Source organism: Carcharhinus amblyrhynchos, unplaced genomic scaffold, assembly GCF_965287045.1.
Source record: "Carcharhinus amblyrhynchos unplaced genomic scaffold, sCarAmb.v2.hapA chromosome_107, whole genome shotgun sequence".
NCBI classification, from domain to species: Eukaryota; Metazoa; Chordata; class Chondrichthyes; order Carcharhiniformes; family Carcharhinidae; genus Carcharhinus; species Carcharhinus amblyrhynchos.
In genome coordinates, this window is record NW_027649847.1 from 423,379 (window position 1) to 442,477 (window position 19,099).

General features: G+C 47.9%; 1 protein-coding gene across 5 annotated transcripts in view; it reads right to left on the minus strand.

Moving 5' to 3' along the window:
* rbms2b (RNA binding motif, single stranded interacting protein 2b) overlaps positions 1–19,099 on the minus strand; it is a 210,182-nt gene that overhangs the window by 136,127 nt on the left and 54,956 nt on the right. For 2 of the 5 annotated variants that reach the window (XM_080182983.1, XM_080182980.1), the window contains exon 1: positions 14,411–14,525. The exons of the other annotated variants lie outside the window; for them this stretch is intronic. In XM_080182983.1, the coding sequence (XP_080039109.1) occupies positions 14,411–14,494 (84 nt within the window). In that variant the 5' untranslated portion in view covers positions 14,495–14,525. Of the gene's footprint in view, positions 1–14,410; positions 14,526–19,099 lie in introns of those variants that run through there. 5 annotated transcript variants of the gene reach the window in all.

The following is a 19,099-nucleotide window of genomic DNA, read 5'->3' on the forward strand; positions in this document are numbered from 1 at the left end:
GACAATTTAGCATGGCCAATCCACCTAACCTGCACATCTTTGGACACTAAGGGACAATTTAGCATGGCCAATCCACCTAACCCGCAATCTTTGGACCGTGGGAAGAAACCGGAGCAAACCTACGCAGACACAAGGAGATTGTGCAAACTCCACACAGACAGTGACCCGAAGCCGGAATCGAACCCGGGTCCCTGGCGCTGAGAGACAGCAGTGCTAACCACTGTGCCATCATCCTTAACTCAACTTTCCCGCCTTATCTCCCTTATCCTCGATTCCCTTACTGGTGAAAAATCCGTCAATCTCAGCCTTGAACATATTGAACAACCCAGCCTCTACAGCCCTCTGCAGTAAAGAATTCCACAGATTCACTCCCCTCTGAGAAAAAAAATTCCTCCTCATCTCTGTCTTCAATGGGTGACCCCCTTACTCTGAGATGCTGCCCTCTGGCCCAAGAGTCTCCCACAAGGGGAAACAGCCTCTCAGCAGCTGCCCTGTTAAGCCCCAGAAAATACACTAACGCGCTTTCCAAGAGCATGACTCAAACAATACTTGACACATGAGGAGACGTTGGGTCAGGTGACAAAACCCTCGGTCAAAGATGGCAAAGTGTTTTAAAAGGAGAGACAGAGATGGAGAAGTGTCAGGAGAGGGCTCAGAGTTAAGGTCAGGAGCTGATGGTTGGCCTGAGCAGGTTATTGTCACGTGGAGGGGATGACCCATCTGAGACGATGGAGGCCCCCCCACACTCTGGCTCCTCCAGGCTCCATAGTGAAGCCACAGCTGTTAGGCCGGGGGGGGGGGGGCTGAGGGGTCAAAATGGTAAAGCGCCCATAGCCCGTGGAAGAGATAGTAAAGTTGGTGGGTTACTGAACTGAAGGTCTGAGCTTTGACCCTATGTCAAATCCGCTGATTTCAGCAGGGACAGTTAAAAAATTGGGCCTAGTACAATTTTGTCTTTTAAAAAGCATTTTGATAGTTACACGGGTAAGATGGGTACGGAGGGACGTGGACCAAATGCGGGCAACTGGGATTAGCTTAGGGATTTTCAAAAAAAAAGGGCAGTATGGACAAGTTGGGTCGAAGGGCCTGTTTCCATGTTGTAAACCTCTATGACTCTATCCGCATTGTTTTGAAGGGTCACCATTGCTGTGATGTAGGAAATTCGGCAGCCAACCTGCGCACAGCAAGATCCCACAAACAGCAATGTGGTGATGGCCACGTAATCAGCGGATGGAGCAATGAGCAGGCTTCTTCCAGGCCAGGCCATCTTCCCCCGCCCCCTGCTTTCACCAGGTAATCCCAGGGAAGATCGTGGGACACGGGGTGGGGATGGGGGGAGGTTAGGCCCTGCCTCTCGAGGGGGCAGTCCTGGGTGGGAGACTGGGGAAGGAGAAGGCAATCCTTGGTGTCGGTCTGCAGCCCGGAGAGATAGACGTGGGCAGATCTGCTCCTCTCTGGTGCAGAAGGGTGTGGTGACACAGGATGGGTGGTGTTTTATTACAATCATCAGGATTCCAGTGCAAACCGGTTTGATAATAAACTTCAAGCTGAGGACAGGCCCAAAGCCGTACACGTTCCATTCTTCCCAGCAGAACGCGGTGACAGATTGAGGCCAGATTGTAACGATCGGTCCGGGACTTGCGATATTAACTGCAGAATTCGATGCTGAAAGATTTCCCGCTGAACTCCCAAGGGTCGCAGCCAGGTGAAAATCCCGTTAATCTCATTCTGCCGCCTGATGAAAAAAAAGAGGTTGCCATGGCAGCAGGGGGACTGAAGGCACGGTCTCAAAGTATGTCACAGGATCTTCAATGTTCTCTTGCCATAACCGCAGTGCCCGCCTGGAGGGAGGGCAGTGCCCCTGACAAGGTGGCACTCCCTCAGCCTTGCACTGAACCAAGAACAAAGTAGAGCGCAGGAACAGGCCCTTCAGCCCTCCAAACTCATGCCGATCACAGTGCCCACTGCACAGGCGGCACAGTGGTTAGCACTGCTGCCTCACAGCGCCAGGTACCCGGGTTCAATTCCCAGCCTCGGGTCACTGTCTCCGTGGAGTCTGCACATTCTCCCCGTGTCTGCGTGGATTTCCTCCGGGTGCTCCGATTTCCTCCCACACTCCAAAGATGTGTAGGTTAGGTGGATTGGCCATGCTAAATTGCTCCTTAGTGTCCAAAGATGTGTAGGTTAGGTGGATTGGTCATGCTAAATTGTCCCTTAGTGTCCAAAGATGTGCAGGTTAGGGTGGATTGGCCATGCTAAATTGTCCCTTAGTGTCCAAAGATGTGAAGGTTAGGTGGATTGGCCATGCTAAATTGCCCCTTAGTGTCAGGGGAATTAGCAGGGCAAATACGTAGGGTTTATGGAAACAGGGCCTGTATGGGAATGTTGTCAGGACAGACTCAATGGGCCAAATGGCCTCCTTCTGCACGGTAGGGATTCTCTGCTTCTAAGCTAAACTGTCTGCTTCCTTGGTACAATCAGGTCAGTCGGAGAAGAAAATTCTGCATAACCATCATAGCAACTTTAACATTTTCTTTTATATATCGAGCTAGGTTCGGACAGGAAGGGGATAATCGGGATATTAAACAATACAGCAGGACAAATACAAGTGCCAGGCAACGACCATCTCCAACAATAGGGAATCTAACCATCTTCCCTTCACATTCATTCAATGGCATGACCATCGCTGAATCCCACACTATCAATATCCTGGGGGTTACCATTGATCAGATACTGAACTGCTCCAGCCAAATGTGGCTACCAAAAGCAGGTCAGAGGTCGAGAATCCTGCGATGAGTAACTCATCTCTTTTCCCAATGTATCACAGCTTGGTATGGGCTCCTGGTCTGTCCAAAACCACAAGAAACTACAAGGGATTGTGAATGTAGCCCCAGTCCCATCACACAAACCAGCCTCCCATCCATTGACTCTGTCTACACTTCCCACTGCCTCATGAAAAGCAGCCAGTATAATTAAGGACCCCACACACCCCGGACATTCTCTCTTCCACTGTCCTCCGTCGGGAAAAAGAGGTCACATACCAACCGACTCAAGAATAGCTTCTTCCCTGCTGCTGTCAGACTTTTGAATGGGCCTACCATATATTGACCTGATCTTTCTCTACACCCTATCTGTTACTGTAACACTACATTCTGCACCCTCTCCTTTCCTTCTCTATGAACGGTATGCGTTGTCTGTATAGCGTGCAAGAAACAATACTTTTCACTGTATCCCAATACATATGACAATAATAAATCAAATCAAATATTAAGCTCATCTTTCTCTACACCCTAGCTATGACTGTAACACTATATTCTGCACTCTCTCCTTTCCTTCTCCTCTATATACTCTTTGAACGGTATGTTTTGTCTGTATAGCGAGCAAGAAACAATACTTTTCACTGTATCCCAATACATGTGACAATAATAAATCAAATATTAAGCTGATCTTTCTCTACACCCTAGCTATGACTGTAACACTCCATTCTGCACCCCCTCCTTTCCTTAGTCCCCTATGTACTCTATAAATGGGATGCTTTGTATAGCATGCAAGAAACAATACTTTTCACTGTATCCCAATACATGTGACAATAATAAATCAAATCAGACCTCCTGACTCCCTCAAGCCTGTCCACCATCTACAAGGCACAAGTCAGGAATGTGATGGAATACTCCCCACTTGCCTGGATGGGTGCAGTTCCAACAACACTCAAGAAGCTCGACACCATCCAGGACAAAGCAGCCCCGCTTGATTGGCACCCCATCCACAAACATTCACTCCCTCCACCACCGACACTCAGTAACAGCCGTGTGTACCATCTACAAGATGCACTGCAGCAACTCACCAAGGCTCCTTAGGCAGCACCTTTCAAACCCAAGACCTGATATGCTCCCAGGGCCTGTAGCTGTTTTGCATCCCAGTAAATGATTTAATATTGAGTTATTATTTTGCATTTATTCAGCACACAGCTAGCACTGAAATTATAACTGCCAAAGCGGATAGATAAAATCCAATCTTAATTGGACAGTTGGGCCTAACTGTTCACAAAGTGATCAGGACAAGTTAAGCGTACCCCTGTCCTATCTATTTAATAGATAGTTGGTGGTAGGGTTAGTTCTCATGGATTGGAGAGGGGGGGTAATAAGGAGAACCAATTGGGAAACTTTTGGCCCATTATCTTAACGTTAGTTACTGGAAAATTATTCAATGGGATGATTGGAGATAGCCTGAATGAGTCTGGACAGAGTTCGGGATGTTCAACACAGGTCAGGCACGCTTTCATTGCATGTTAGAGCAGACCCAAGGGGCTGAATGGCCTCCTCCTCTGTACAATAGGGAAAAAGAGAGTCACATCTCACCAATTTCGTCATGTTGTTTGAGGTGGTAACTCGGTTACGGACGAAGGATGCATCTGTATGGATTTTCAGAAGGTTTGGACAAGGCCTCACATAATGCCTGGGGTTTTCCAGGCCCAACATGGTGGGACCCACTGCGGAGTGGATGGGGGTGTAGGACTGCCAAAAGACTTCCACCAGGGCTGGAAGATCCCAGTGGGGCTGGAAATTTCCACCAAATGTGTTACCTCATAAAGAGAGGTGGAATGATTACGGTTTATTTATTAGTGTCACAAGTCGGCTTACATTAACACTGTAATAAAGTTACCGTGAAAATCCCCGAGTCACCACACACCTGCTCGGGTACACGGAGGGAGAATTTAGCACAGCCAATGCACAACATGGCGGCACAGTGGTTAGCACTGCTGCCTCACAGCACCAGGGTCCCAGGTTCAATTCTGACCTTGGGTCACTGTGTGGAGTTTGCACATTCTCCCTGTGTCTGCGTGGGTTTCTTCCAGGTGCTCCAGTTGCTTCTCACAGTCCAAAGATGAGGGTTAGGTGGATTGGCCATGCTAAATTGCTCTTTAGTGTCCAAAGATAGTCAGGTTAGGTGGACTGGCTATGCTAAGTTGCCTCTTAGTGTCCAAAGATGTGCAAGTTATGGGGATTAGCCATGCTAAATTGATCCTTAGTGTCAGGGGAGTTAGCAGGGGGATGTCGGGGGTTATGGGAATAGGCCCTGGATGGGATTGTGGTCAGTACAGACTTGATAGGCCAAATGGTTCTATGAACCCACACATCTTTCAGACTGCGGGAGGAAACCCACCCAGACATGGGGAGAACGTGCAGCCTCCATACAGACAGTGACCCAAGCCGGGAATCAAACCCAGATCTCTGACGCTGTGAGGCAGCAGTGCTAACCACTGTGCTGCCACGCGGCCCACATTTTGAGGCTTTCGAAGAAGGCTCCATTGGAGAGCCATTGAATGGTTACAGGAGAAAAGGAGATCGATCGGCCCACCGTGCCAATTCCAGCTGTTTGGAAGTTCAACTCAACAAATCCCGCTGCCCTCCGCCCTGCTAGTTTTTATTTTTGTGTCAGATAATGATCTAATCCTCTTCTGAAAGCCTGGATTCAATCTGCCTTTACCACACTTTCAGGCAGCAAATTCATGATCACTCGCTGTGTGAAAAACAAAATTAATTTCCCTCGTGTCACTGTCGATTCGCTTGCTGAGGCGAGCGAATCGAGGGGGGGGGGGGGGGGGGTGGAGAGAGTAGCGGCATTTGCAGGTGGACCTTCCAGATTCACTATCATCGAGGAGGTCTATCTTTTGGCTGCAGATGTTCCTGGGGATCCATCTTCAGGGATCTCCATTGAAGAGCCTTCTTTCTTCAATAGTGGGTCAGTGGTATTGGACGTGTTTTCAATATGGCGCCCGGATAGAATGGCAGACTACTCGCCATCCAAGCTTGCGCCACCACAGAATATGGCACAAAACACCAGGGTGTATTAATGGTCAGGGCCAGAAGATTTGGCATACATTCCTGCCAGCCTCCGCAATGGGTAACACCCACAATTCCCACCCCCACCACCCTCCCTCTCACAGATACAATAAATTCTTTCCAGCAAGTTGAGGGGTCTTACAGATTTGATTTATTATTGTCACATGTATTGGGATACAGTGAAAAATATTGTTTCTTGCGCACTACATGGACAAAGCATACCGTTCATAGAGGAGGAAAGGAGAGAGTGCAGAATGTAGTGTTACAGTCGTAGCTAGGGTGTAGAGAAAGATCAACTTAATACTTGAACTGAGTTATTATTGTCACATGTATTGGGATACAGTGAAAAGTATTGTTTCTTGTGCGCTATACAGACAAAGCATACCATTCATAGAGTACATATGGGAGAAGGAAAGGAGAGGGTGCTGAATATAGTGTTACAGTGACAGATAGGGTGTAGAGAAAGATCAGCTTAATATTTAATTTATTATTGTCACATGTATTGGGATACAGTGAAAAGTATTGTTTCTTGCACGCTATACAGACAAAGCATACCGTTCATAGAGAAGGAAAGGAGAGGGTGCAGAATGTGGTGTTATGGTCATAGCTAGGGTGTAGAGAAAGATCAGCTTAATATTTGATTTGATTTATTATTGTCACATGTATTGGGATACAGTGAAAAGTATTGTTTCTTGTGTGCTATACAGACAAAGCATACCATTCATAGAGTACATAGGGGAGAAGGAAAGGAGGGTGCAGAATGTAGTGTTACAGTCACAGTTAGGGTGTAGAGAAAGATCAGTTTAATATCCTTTACTGGTCCACTATCCCAGCACAGAAAGGTTTCCACTACACAAAGTGTTGGCGACTCTTGGGAATGAGTTCCTGGTTCGTGTTAACGGAATCTTGTCACTTTAACAATGAATGGCTTTCCCTGAAATGGCTCCAATCAGAAGGGTCTCCGAATGGCAGCAAGTAGAGGCACTGGGACACACAAAGGAAATGTATTGCATACTCTGATCACAACCCTTGCCTTCAGCCAGCAAGGTCTTCATTACAGGCTGTCAAAGATCCAGACCCATTGAACAGCTGAGTCACCGGGTGGGATTCTCCAGCCCCGCTCACTGCAAGATCAGAAAATCCCACCCGGGAGCAACTGACCTTTATGTTCTGCTCCTCCCCACACCAGCCCGCCACCATTCCTGTAGCGGGCGGGACGGTACAGGAAAACTCCCCCCATCTGCATTGAAATAGACCATTCAGCACATCAAATCCCTGCTATCTCTCTCCAGACCAGTCCCATTCTCCCCCCTCCTGTATCCCTGTAAGTTTATTTTCCTCAAAACCTCCATCCAATTTCCTTTGGAAATCATTCCTCATAGACGGCGAATTCTAGGTCATTCTTACTCGCTGTGTAAAAAAAAGTTCCTCCTCATCCCTCCCTTACCCAAAACCTTCAATCTGTATCCCCCAATCCTTTCACCAATGGGAACAGTTTCTGTTTCTCTATCTTATCTAAATCTGTCATAATCTTGGAAACCTCGATCAAATCTTCCTTCAATCCCCTTCACTCCAAGGAGAAGAACCCCAGTTTCTCCAACCCTAACCTTGGAGCTAAAACCCTCTCATACCTGGAGCTCTGGTAAATCTCTCTCCACAACTTCTCAATAACTTTCACATCCTTTCTAAAGCGTGGGGGGTACCAGAACCGTGCACAACATTCCAGTCGAGCCCTGACCAGAGTTTTATGACAGAACAAAAAGAGGGCCTTTCATCCCCACTTCTTCCACACAGAGTGGCCAATCTCTACCGCCCGCTGGCCTCAGGTTAGTCTGCTGGAAGAAGTGATCGGCAGGTTAAAAATTCCCCTGAAGCAACGCACATCTTTCATGGAAGCTCCAGAACTGTCGTCTAAATTTACCATCCCCATTCCTCAAACCTCACCAGCCGCATTCCACACATGACATCCCCTCCCCATGGGACAAACAAGATTAAAACTGGAATGCAAAAAAGGAGGGAACTTTCAAATGAGTAATCGCTCTCGGATCTATCCCCGGTCACGTTTGAAGTTTTGTTTTGTCTTATAAGCTGGCAGACCTCCTGTGGGTGTGCCCAAACTAATTCTGGTGAAATTTTACACAGACATACTGCATTACGTGATGCTCGGTGCTGTTACTAAGCAGCAGCCTGTCACTTTAAGGCCCCAATTCTCAATCGCTTTCACAGCCCGAGGGGGGGCAATTAGTCCCTTATTGCTCCTGGGGGAGACATTTGTGCTGCGCCTGAAACTGTCAGCCGGAGGCTCACTAGAAATTAGGCCTCAGTTCAGCAAAACTGGCAAGCTGTGGACGCCTTCCAGCTCACCAGTTGGGGTCTTGGGAGATTCATGTCTCCTGTCTCCACATCAAGGTCGGTTCAAAAAATTAGTGAAACGTTGCTTTATGTGGCAACCTTCAGCTTGGACAGGTGTTCAAACACATCTCTACAGATGACATACTTCAGTGCGGTCTTGAGGGAGTGCTGCCCTGTCAGACGGGACACGAGGCCCCGTTTGCTCTCCCAGGTTGACGCAAGTGATTCTACGGCACCATTTTAGGAAGTTGTCCCTCATATTCTAGGCCAATATTTAACCCTCAACCGACATCACAAGCTCAGATTATCTGGTGACAACCTAATTGCTGTCCTATTAGATCTTGCTGTGCACAACAATGGCTGCCATGATTTCCCGTTTGCTCTCCCAGGTTGACGCAAATGATTCTACGGCACCATTTTGGGAGGAGCTGGGAAGTTCCCCCTCGTACTCTAGGCCAACTTTTATCCCTCAGCCGACATCACAATGTCAGATTATCTGGTCACAATCTGAGTCCTGTTGGATCTTACTGTCCACAAAATGGCTGCCATGCTTCTCATGCCATACCTTGGAAGCTTTTCATTGGCTGCGACACGCTGAGGATGTGAAAAGCATCATGGGAAACACATGCGACAATTACCCGAGAAATCCAAGATGGCCACCATAGCATTATGGGTGGTTTCACCGCCCAAGCTCACAGTGCAGCCACTATGCTGCGAACAGTGGCTTCCTCGGAAAGCTGGGATGGCTCCCTGCAGGCATTGGGCTTAAAGTTAATGGGTTTTGCCAAAAGACATCTCCGGCTGGGATCTCAAAATGGCCAAAGACTGCAAGCGTATCTGCCTAGGTGTTGGATTTCTCTGAAAGTTAAAGGTAACCTTCTAGACACTGCCCCATGAGCAAAGCAAAGAAGGCAGTAAATTAAAAGAAATACCTTTGTTATAAAAGTGAAAAAGCAAAATAGTGTGGGTGCTGGAATCCAAAACAAAAACTGAAATGCTGGAAAATCTCAGCAGGTCTGACAGTGTCTGTGGGGAGAGAATCGAGCCAACGTTTCAAGTCTGGATGAACCTGTCCCCTCGAAAGCTTGTGAGAATATTATCAAATGAATAGGTTGGACTAAAACCTGGTGTTGTCAGACTTTTTACTGAACCTAACAAAATCAGAGCTCTGACAAAGGGTCACACAAACTCAAAATATTAGCTCTGTTCTCTCCCCACAGACGCTGTCAGATCTGAGATTTTCCAGCACGAATCCGATTTTGTTTGTCGTAAAAGTGTTGGAGGCAGGACGAATAATAGACTGATGAAGAGTCTGCTAGCTTCCTGATTGGCTGGTGAGGTGGCGTACCAAAATGATGGACATGTTGGCTGACCAATAGGGTGGAGGTCATGTGACAGAACCGCCAGCCAGGGTTGGCAGCCATCCAGCTCCCCCCGCCCCAGCATCTTCCTTTTGCACAAGGTCTCTCACTCTAAGCTGCTGTTAATGTTAGCTCTGTGCTTTCGACATCCTTCTCAAAGCTTGGAGTAAGTTGCTGCCTCACGCTGGTACCTTTTGACTAAGATCAAGTGTAGTTTGTTGATCCTACACTTGACCGAAGTCAGTGAGGTTACAGAGGCTTCACAGAATCCCTACAGAGCAGAAGGAGGCCATTTGATCCATCGAGTCTGCACCAACCACAATCCCACCCAGGCCCTATCCCCATAATCCCATGCATTTACCCTAGCTAGTCCCCCTGATACTAAGGGGCAATTTAGCATAGCAAATCTCCCTAATTTACACATCTTTGGAGTGTGGGAGGAAACTGGAGCATCCAGAGGAAACCCACGCAGACACGGGGAGAACATGCAAACTCCACACAGATAGTGACCCAAGCTGGGAATCGAACCCGGGTCCCTGGCACTGCGAGGTAGCAGTGCTAACCACTGTGCCACCATGCTATGCTAAATTCTCCCTCAGTGTACTCAAAGCAATTTTTTAAAAACGCCATCAGATGAAGCTCAGAAGCCGAGGAGGGGATGCAATGCCTGCTCCTATCAGCTTGGATCTTGTTGATCGAGCCCAAGAAAGTGAAAGTGGGCCCTGTCTTGTCAGCTCGGATCTGTAATGTCTCTCCTGTAGGGAACTGGATTAGACCAATTTGTTTCTTGTTTATTTGATTTGATTTATTATTGTCACATGTATTGGGATATGGTGAAAAGTATTGTTTCTTGTGCACTATACAGACAAAGCATACCGTTCATAGAGTACATAGGGGAGAAGGAAAGGAGAGGGTGCAGAATATAGTGTTACAGTCATAGCTAGGGTGTAGAGAAAGATCAGCTTAATATTTGATTTAATTTATTATTGTCACATGTATTGGGATACAGTGAAAAGTATTGTTTCTTGTGCACTACACAGACAAAGCATACCGTTCATAGAGTACATAGGGGAGAAGGAAAGGAGAGGGTGCAAAATGTAGTGTTACAGTCATAGCTAGGGTGTAGAGAAAGATCAGCTTAATATTCGATTTAATTTATTATTGTCACATGTATTGGGATACAGTGCAAAGTATTGTTTCTTGCACACTATACAGACAAAGCATACCGTTCATAGAGTACATAGGGGAGAAGGAAAGGAGAGAGTGCAGAATGTAGTGTTACAGTTACAGATAGGATGTAGAGAAAGATCAGCTTGATGCAAGGTCGGACCATACAAAAGTCTGACAGCAGCAGGGAAGAAGCTGTTCTTGAGTCGGTTGGTATGTGACCTCAGACTTTTGTATCATTTTCCTGATGGAAGAAGGTGGAAGGGAGAATGTCCGGGGTGAGTGGGGTCCTTAATTATGCTGCCTGCTTTGCCAAGGCAGCGGGAAGTGTAGACGGAGTTTCTAAATTGTAGAATTCTTGCAGTGCAGGAGGCCACTCGACCCATCGAGTCTGCACCGACCACCATCCCACCCAGGCCCCATCCCCACAACCCCACAACCCCACGCATTTACCTCAGCTAGTCTCCCTGACACTAGGGGCAATTTAGCAAGGCCAATCCACCTAATCCACACATCTTTCGACTGTGGGAGGAAACTGGATCACCCGGAGGAAACACTGCAAACACGGGGAGAATGTGCAGACTCCGCACAGACAGTGACCCGAGGCTGGAATCGAATCAGGGTCCCTGGCGCTATGAGGCAGCAGTGCTAACCACAGTGCCACCCACGCGGTTGGGAGGCTGGTTTGTGTGATGGATTGGGCTACATTCACGACCCTTTGTAGTTTTTTTACAGTCTTGGGCAGAGCAGGAGCCCATACCAAGCTGTGATACAACTGGAAAGAATGCTGTAATGTTGGTGAGAGCTGTAGCTGACATGCCAAATCTCCTTAGGCACCTGAGAAAAGGAGAGGCATCGAAGGGCTTTTGTGTTGGCATGGGGGGTCCAGGACAGGTTGTTGGTGATCTGGACACCTAAAAACCTGAAGCTCTTGACCCACCACTGCCTCACGGGTTTGACTTTAACTAAATGCTTCCAAATGTGGGTGGAAGTTAGAAAGCGAACGTACTAACTTTCTCCATTCGCTCGCCTTGTTCTTTAATTCCTCTGCTTTTGACAGCAGGTTACACTTGCAGAAGCCACCCTACCCTCCTCAAAGTGCACATCCTTGCTTGCCTGTAACCTGGTTTGGGGGGGGTGTGCTGTAAAATCTCAACTGTACACTTGGAGAGACATCAGTTGACTTCTCTAAAACCGACAGATGTGCAACCAAGTTTACAGCTGACACGTTACAGGCTTTTAAAAGGCCAACAGGGAGCGGTCTGCTTGGAGATTGTCGGCTGTGTGGGGGGGGTGGTGGGGAGGGGGTAGATGAACAGTCCCGATGCACACAGCCTGATTGCTGAAGGGAACAAGTGTGCTGTTGGCTGAAGAGAGAGAGAGAGAGAGAGGAAGAGAAAGAAGGAAGGAAGTGTCTGGGAGGCGGATGAGTCGGGGAGGGCGAGCTGGGTATCCCGCGGCCACAAGCCTCGCTCCGGGACACGGAGACCTGATGAGACCACCGCCATTTCTGACGTTTAACTCCCAACGTTCCCGCTTTCCCTGTTTCTTCCTGTCCCCCCCACTCCCAGCTCACAAAATAAGATGCAAAACGCAACGTTTTAAAAAAAATGCTGTCATGCACAGCTGCACATCTGGAAACCATGATGTCACCTGCTGAAGGAGTCTGAGACTCCGAAAGCTTGTGCTAAATAAACCTGTTGGACTTTAATCTGGTGTTGTGAGACTTCTTACCGAACATCTGGAAAGCTAATAGGTTAACAGTTGGTGCTGTCTCCCTTTGGATAACTGCGAAGCTTTGGTGTGCTTTTGAGACGTTCTTTTGATTTGATTTATTATTGTCACATGTATTGGGATACAGTGAAAAGTATTGTTTCTTGCGTGCTATACAGACAAAGCATACCGTTCATAGAGTACATTGGGGAGAAGGAAAGGAGATGGTGCAGAATATACTGTTATAGCTAGGGAATAGAGAAAGATCAGCTTAATATTGGATTTATTATTGTCACATGTATTGGGATACAGTGAAAAGTATTGTTTCTTGCATGCTATACAGACAAAGCATACCATTCATAGACAAGGAAAGGAGAGAGTGCAGAATGTAGTGTTACAGTCATAGCTAGAGTGCAGAGAAAGATCAACTTAACGTGAGGTAGATCCATTCAAAAGTCTGACAGCAGCAGGGAAGAAGCTGTTCTTGAGTCGGTCGGTACGTGACCTCAGATTTTTGTATCTTTTTCCCAACGGAAGAAGGTGGAAGAGAGAATGTCCGGGATGTGTGGGGTCCTTCATTCTGCTGGCTGCTTTCCCCAAGGCAGTGGGAAGTGTAGACAGAGTCAATGGATGGGAGGCTGGTTTGTGTGATGGATTGGGCTACGTTCACAACCTTTTGTAGTTCCTTGCAGTCTTGGACAGAGCAGGAGCCCATACCAAGCTGTGATACAACCAGAAAGAATGCTTTCTATGGGGCATCTGTAAAAGTTGGTGAGAGTCGTAGCTGACATGCCAAATTTCCTTAGTCTTCTGAGAAAATAGAGATGTTGGTTTTCTTAACCGTAGTGTTGGCATGGGGGAACCAGCAGGTTGTTGGTTAACTGGACACCTAAAAACTTGAAGCTCGCGACCATTTTGACCTTGTCCCCGTTTCTGCTTTGCATAGAGGATTTTAAAAGGCCTTTCCCAAGGTTTGGGTTCATTTCAGAGGCAATCTTCCAGTCACAGGGCTGCACAGAGATTGTAACAAGGCTTTAGAAGATTCCAGACCCAGTTCAAAAAAAAAACCCCCTTTACATTTCCCGTTTGTGCTGGCCTTGCAGATCTACCCGGCAACCAGTACTTGGAACAACAACAACTTCATTTGTGAAGCACCTCTGCCACAACAAAACATCCCAACCTGCCTCACAGGAGCATTACGAGGCTGACACTGAGTGGAGATATTAGATCAGGTGACCTGGTCAAATCGAGGTCGGTTTTAAGGAGTATCCTAAGGGGGAGAGTGAGGTTGAGAGGGGCGGAGAGGTTTAGGGAGGGAATTCCAGAGCCAGGCAGCTGAAGGCCGCCAGTGGCAGGGCAATTAAAATTGAGGATGTTCACGAGTCCGGAATTAGAGGAACGCAGGGATCTGGGAGGGTTAAGGGGCTGGAGGAGGTTACAGAGATAGGGAGGGGGTGTAGGGGACTGCAGGAGGTTACAGAGATAGGGAGGGGCTGTGGCAGGCTGGAGATAGGGAGGGGGTGTAGGAAGTTACAGAGATGGGGGGGGGGGGGGGGGTGAGGAGATGGAGGGGGTTGAAAACAAGGATGGGAATTTTAAAATCGAGGTGTTGATTGGCTGGGAGGCCGTGTGGGTCAGCAAGCACAGGGGGTGGGGAACGGGACTGGGTATGAATTGGGACACAGGTAGCAGAGTTCTGGATGTCCGGAATGCTGCAGAGGGTGGAATGTGGGGGAGCAGCCGGAGTGAGTTGGAATAGTCGTGTCTGGAGATAATGACGGAACGGACAAGGGGTTCAGCAGCTGAGACAGGGGTGAGGGTGGGTGGTGACGGTTGTGGGACTAGGTGGCGTTCGTGATGGTCCAAATGTGGGATTGACAACTCAACTGGGGATCAACAAGGTCTCTCTTTGCCTCTCTTACCACTTTTCCACACAATCCCACATACACCACCCTGGCATGCTTGTTCGCTAACCTGCAGAACCTCCTCCGTGCCCAGACCTATTCCTCTGAAGATGATGCACTTTGGCTTCGAGTGTTGGCAAACATCTGCCTCCATTTTCCCTCATCTCTCGGAGCCATTAGCAGCAAGCCAGCCTGTGATAATGCCGGAAATGTGAAGCCTGTTAGACAAGATCATTCTGTGGTCACTGTTCCCTCAGGGTGCCATGACTCCCATTTCCTGTACGCTATCTCAGTTATTATGAATACCAGGCCAAGATGAGCACTGCTCTCTTGTGGTTTCCCTTGGAAACAGAGTCATGGGGTAGTCATGCATTACACTTATTAGCTTGGCTCAAAACAACTCGACCTTTCCCAATTTGTGGTCGGAGCGTACTGGGAGGTTGCTGAGGACAGACAGCACTGCTGCCGTGGGAGCAACCGTTGCCATGGCAGGGGGTCATTACCATGGGAGCAGCCATTACCGTGGAAGAAACCATTGTCATGAAGGGGAGGGGGGCGTTGCCATTGGGGGGGGACATGGGAGTGGCCACTGTCAGCGAAGGTCCTCAAGTTGGGCCAAAGATTGCCCAGAAGAAGGAGACTTGCCCCTATGGAGTCTGCTGGGAGGTGGCTCAGGATAGACCTGGCAGTCTCCACAGATGGTAGCGGACCCTCCCGCCATGGGCAAACTGCCCGTGGAGGCGGTAGGTGGCCCTCAATCAGCCACTTGTGGCTCAGTTCGGCTCCAGGCAGGCATCCCTGCTGGCACATTCTTGACACAGGCACATTGGCATGGCAGCAGGAATGGAGGGGTGAGTCAGGCATGCCACCTGATGCCTGCCCATGCCATTCTGCCAAGCACAGGCGAGGGGGCAGAATCAAGGGAGTGCTGCACTGTCAGAGGTGCTGCCCATCACACGAGATGTTAAACCGAGGCTGCACCTGCCCTCCTTCAACCACCCCCTCCAAGAAACAGATTCAGGGCACGTTCGCCTCCAGGCTATTCACAGAGCGTCTCTCAAGAGAACTGAATTTACCAACTACCGAATCAAAAAGCAACACATCTTTGACTTGCTTTGGGATGTTGTACCTACACCACACGGACTGACTGATGTCCAATAACAATCTCGGAATTCCCTCCCTAACAGCATGGTGGGTGTACCTACACCACTTGAACTGCAGCAGTTACAAGATGGCGGTTCACCACCACCATCTGAAGGGGCAATGAGAGATGGGCAATAAATGCTGGCCTCAGCCAGCGACACCCACATCCCTTGAATAATACCAGAGGATGTTGGAGCAGAAGTAGGCCATTCGTCCCATCGAGTCTGCTCCGCCATTCAATGAGAACGTGACTGATTTGATATGATAGAATCCTCAACTTTACTTTCCCGCTTTATCTCCATAACCTTAGATTTTCTTACTGATTAAAAATCTCTCTCAGCCTTGGACAAAGAATGCTACATTAATGCAGAATGCACAACAGTTGGCAGGTTTCTGGGGCATTGTAGGGTCATAGAAGTTTACAGCATGGAAACAGGCCCTTTGGCCCAACTTGTCCATGTTGCTCCTTTATTAACCACCAAGCTAGTCCCAATTGCCCACATTTGGCCCATATCTCTCTATACCCATCTTACTCATGTAACTATCCAACACTTTTTAAAAGACAAAATTGTACCCGCTTCTACTACTACCTCTGGCAGCTCATTCCAGACACTCACCACCCTGTGTGAGAAAAAATTGCCCCTCTGGACGCTTCTGAATCTCTCCCCTCTCACTTTAAACCTATGCCCTCTAGTTTTAGACTCCCCTACCTTTGGGAAAAGATATTGACTATCCAGCTGATCTGTGCCCCTCATTATTTTATAGACCTCTATAAGATCACCCCTCAGCCTCCTACACTCCAGAGAAAAAAGTCCCAGTCTATCCAGCCTCTCCTTAACTCAAACCATCAAGTCCCAGTAGCATCCTAGTAAATCTTTTCTGCACTCTTTCTAGTTTAATAATATCCTTTCTATAATAGGGTGACCAGAACTGTACACAGTATTCCAAGTGTGACCTTACCAATGTCTTGTACAACTTCAACAAGATGTCCCAACTCCTGTATTCAATGTTCTGGCCAATGAAACCAAGCATGCCAAATGCCTTCTTCACTACTCTGTCCACCTGTGACTCCATTTTTAAGGAGCTATGAACCTGTGCCCCTAGTTCTCTTTGTTCTGTACCTCTTCCCATATAGATGGAGCTAAACCTTAGTGGGCACTTTCCCCATGACTGGGAACCCAGCATAAATCACCCCCCTCACTATGCCAGGGATGCCCTCGCTATGCCAGCAATGTCGAGGTTGACTGTAGCGGCTTCTGTTGCCAGGGTGGCTAAGATCAGTTCATGATGTGGAGATGCTGGTGTTGGACTGTTGGTAAGAAGTCTCACGACACCAGGTTAAAGTCCAACAGGTTTATTTGTGGCGTTTGTTAGCAAATAAACCTGTTGGACTTTAACCTGGTGTCGTGAGACTTCTCGCTGAGATCAGTTCACTCAGGGTAAAGTAGGTTGAGACGGAGGGAAAAATTCGGAGGTTGGTGTAGAAGAGGGATAGCAGACATGTTTCCGGTCGAGTTACTAACTGCTCCAAGAATTCCCAGGAATCACAGACCAATTTCAGTGGTACCACTAGAATCTGAGAGATTAAAAAAATTGCAGAGGCATTCAAAAACTGATTATTTTTTAAACATTTATTTTGAACCCTTCTGCTTCGTAGTTCCAAAAATATTGGAGATGGAAAAAAGGCCCTTCGATTGACAAGGGAAGAATCATCCACAGGTAAGGGAAAGCATTCTTTCAGGTTGTATCACAGCTTGGTATGGGCTCCTGCTCTACCCAAGACCGCAAGGAACTACAAAAGATTTGAATGTAGCCCAATCCATCACGCAAACCAGCCTCCCATCCATTGACTCCGTCTACACTTCCCGCTGCTTCGGAAAAGCAGCCAGTATAATTAAGGACTCCACACACCCCGGACATTCTCTCTTCCACCTTCTTCCATCTAGAAGGAGATACAAAAGTCTGAGGTCACGTACCAACCGACTCAAGAACAGCTTCTTCCCTGCTGCGGTCAGACTTTTGAATAGTCCTATCATACATTGAGTTGATCTTTCTCTACACCCTAGCTATGACTGTAACACCATATTCTGCACCTTCTCCTTTCCTTCTCTATAAACAGTATGCTTTGTCTGTGTAGTACGCAAGAAACAATACTTTTCACTATATCCCAATACATGTGACAATAATAAATCAAATATTAAGTTGATCTTTCTCTACACTCTCTGTGACTGTAACACTACATTCTGCACTCTCTCCTTTCCTTCCCCTCTATGTACTCTATGAATGGTATGGTTTGTCTGTGTAGCACGCAAGAAACAATACTTTTCACTGTATCCCAATACATGTGACAATAATAAATCAAATCAAAGATAACTCTCACCCCTCAGCGAAATGCCACCCATCCCACTATCATCACTGGCTACTGAACATGTGCATGTAAGGGACTCCCTCCAGTGTTGTGTGCCAACAACACGGATGGTAGTCTCTGGGCAGGCCTGGTGCCACTCTCTTCACGTCACCCACAATCTGTCCGCATTGCGGACTTCACTCTCCCGAGGAAAGCGACTGTGAAATTCCTCTCTCCACCCATACCCAGACAAGAGTAACCACTCAAAGCTCCACAATCGGCCAACGTCCAGTCTTCAACAATGCTTCTTTGCTTTCTGCTGTTCCCACTGTCCCCCCTCTTCCCAAAGACAAGGCATCATGTCCCAGAACGGATAGACGCCTGGGTTACTGGGAGATTTCCGGATACCACACCTTAATTAGATCTATTGGCCTTGGAGGGGGGTGGATTTACCAGAATGGCACATGGACTGCAGGGGTTAAATTATGAGGAACGATTAACGTAGAATCTTAGCAAATAGGAAAATAGGCCATTCAGCCCTTTGAGCCTGGTCTGCATTCATTATCGGTGGCACAGTGGTTAGCACGGCTGCCTCAGTGCCAGGGACCCGGGTTCGATTCCTGGTTTGGGTCACTGTCTGAGTAGAGTCTGCACGTTCTCCCCGTATCTGCATGGGTTTCCTCTGGGTGCTCCGGTTTCCTCCCACAGTCCAAAAGACATGCTGGTTAGGGAGTATTGACCGTGCTAAATTCTCCCTCAGTGTACCCACAAGGAGTGTGGCGACGAGGGGGATTTTTACATCAACTTCATTGCAGTGTTAATGTAAGCCTACTTGTGACACAAACTAATAAACTTTAAACTTTATGATCGTCCAACTCAATATCTAATCCTGCTTTCTCCCCATAACCTTTGACCCCATTCGCCCCCAGTGCTATATCCAGCCGCCTCTTGAATATATTCAATGTTTTGGCATCAACTACTTCCTGTGGGAATGAATTCCACAGGCTCACCGGGTGAAGAAATGTCTCCTCACCTCCGTCCTAAACGGTCCACCCCCAATCCTCAGACTGTGACCCCTGGTTCTGGACTCCCCCCACCATCAGGAACCCCCTCCCTGCATCTACCCTGTCTAATCCTGTTAGAATTTTATAAATCTCTGAGATTCCCCCCTCATTCGTCTGAACTCCAGTGAAAACAATCCTAACCTGGTCAATCTCTCCTCATACATCAGTCCCCCCGGAATCAGCCTGGTAAACCTTCACTGCACTC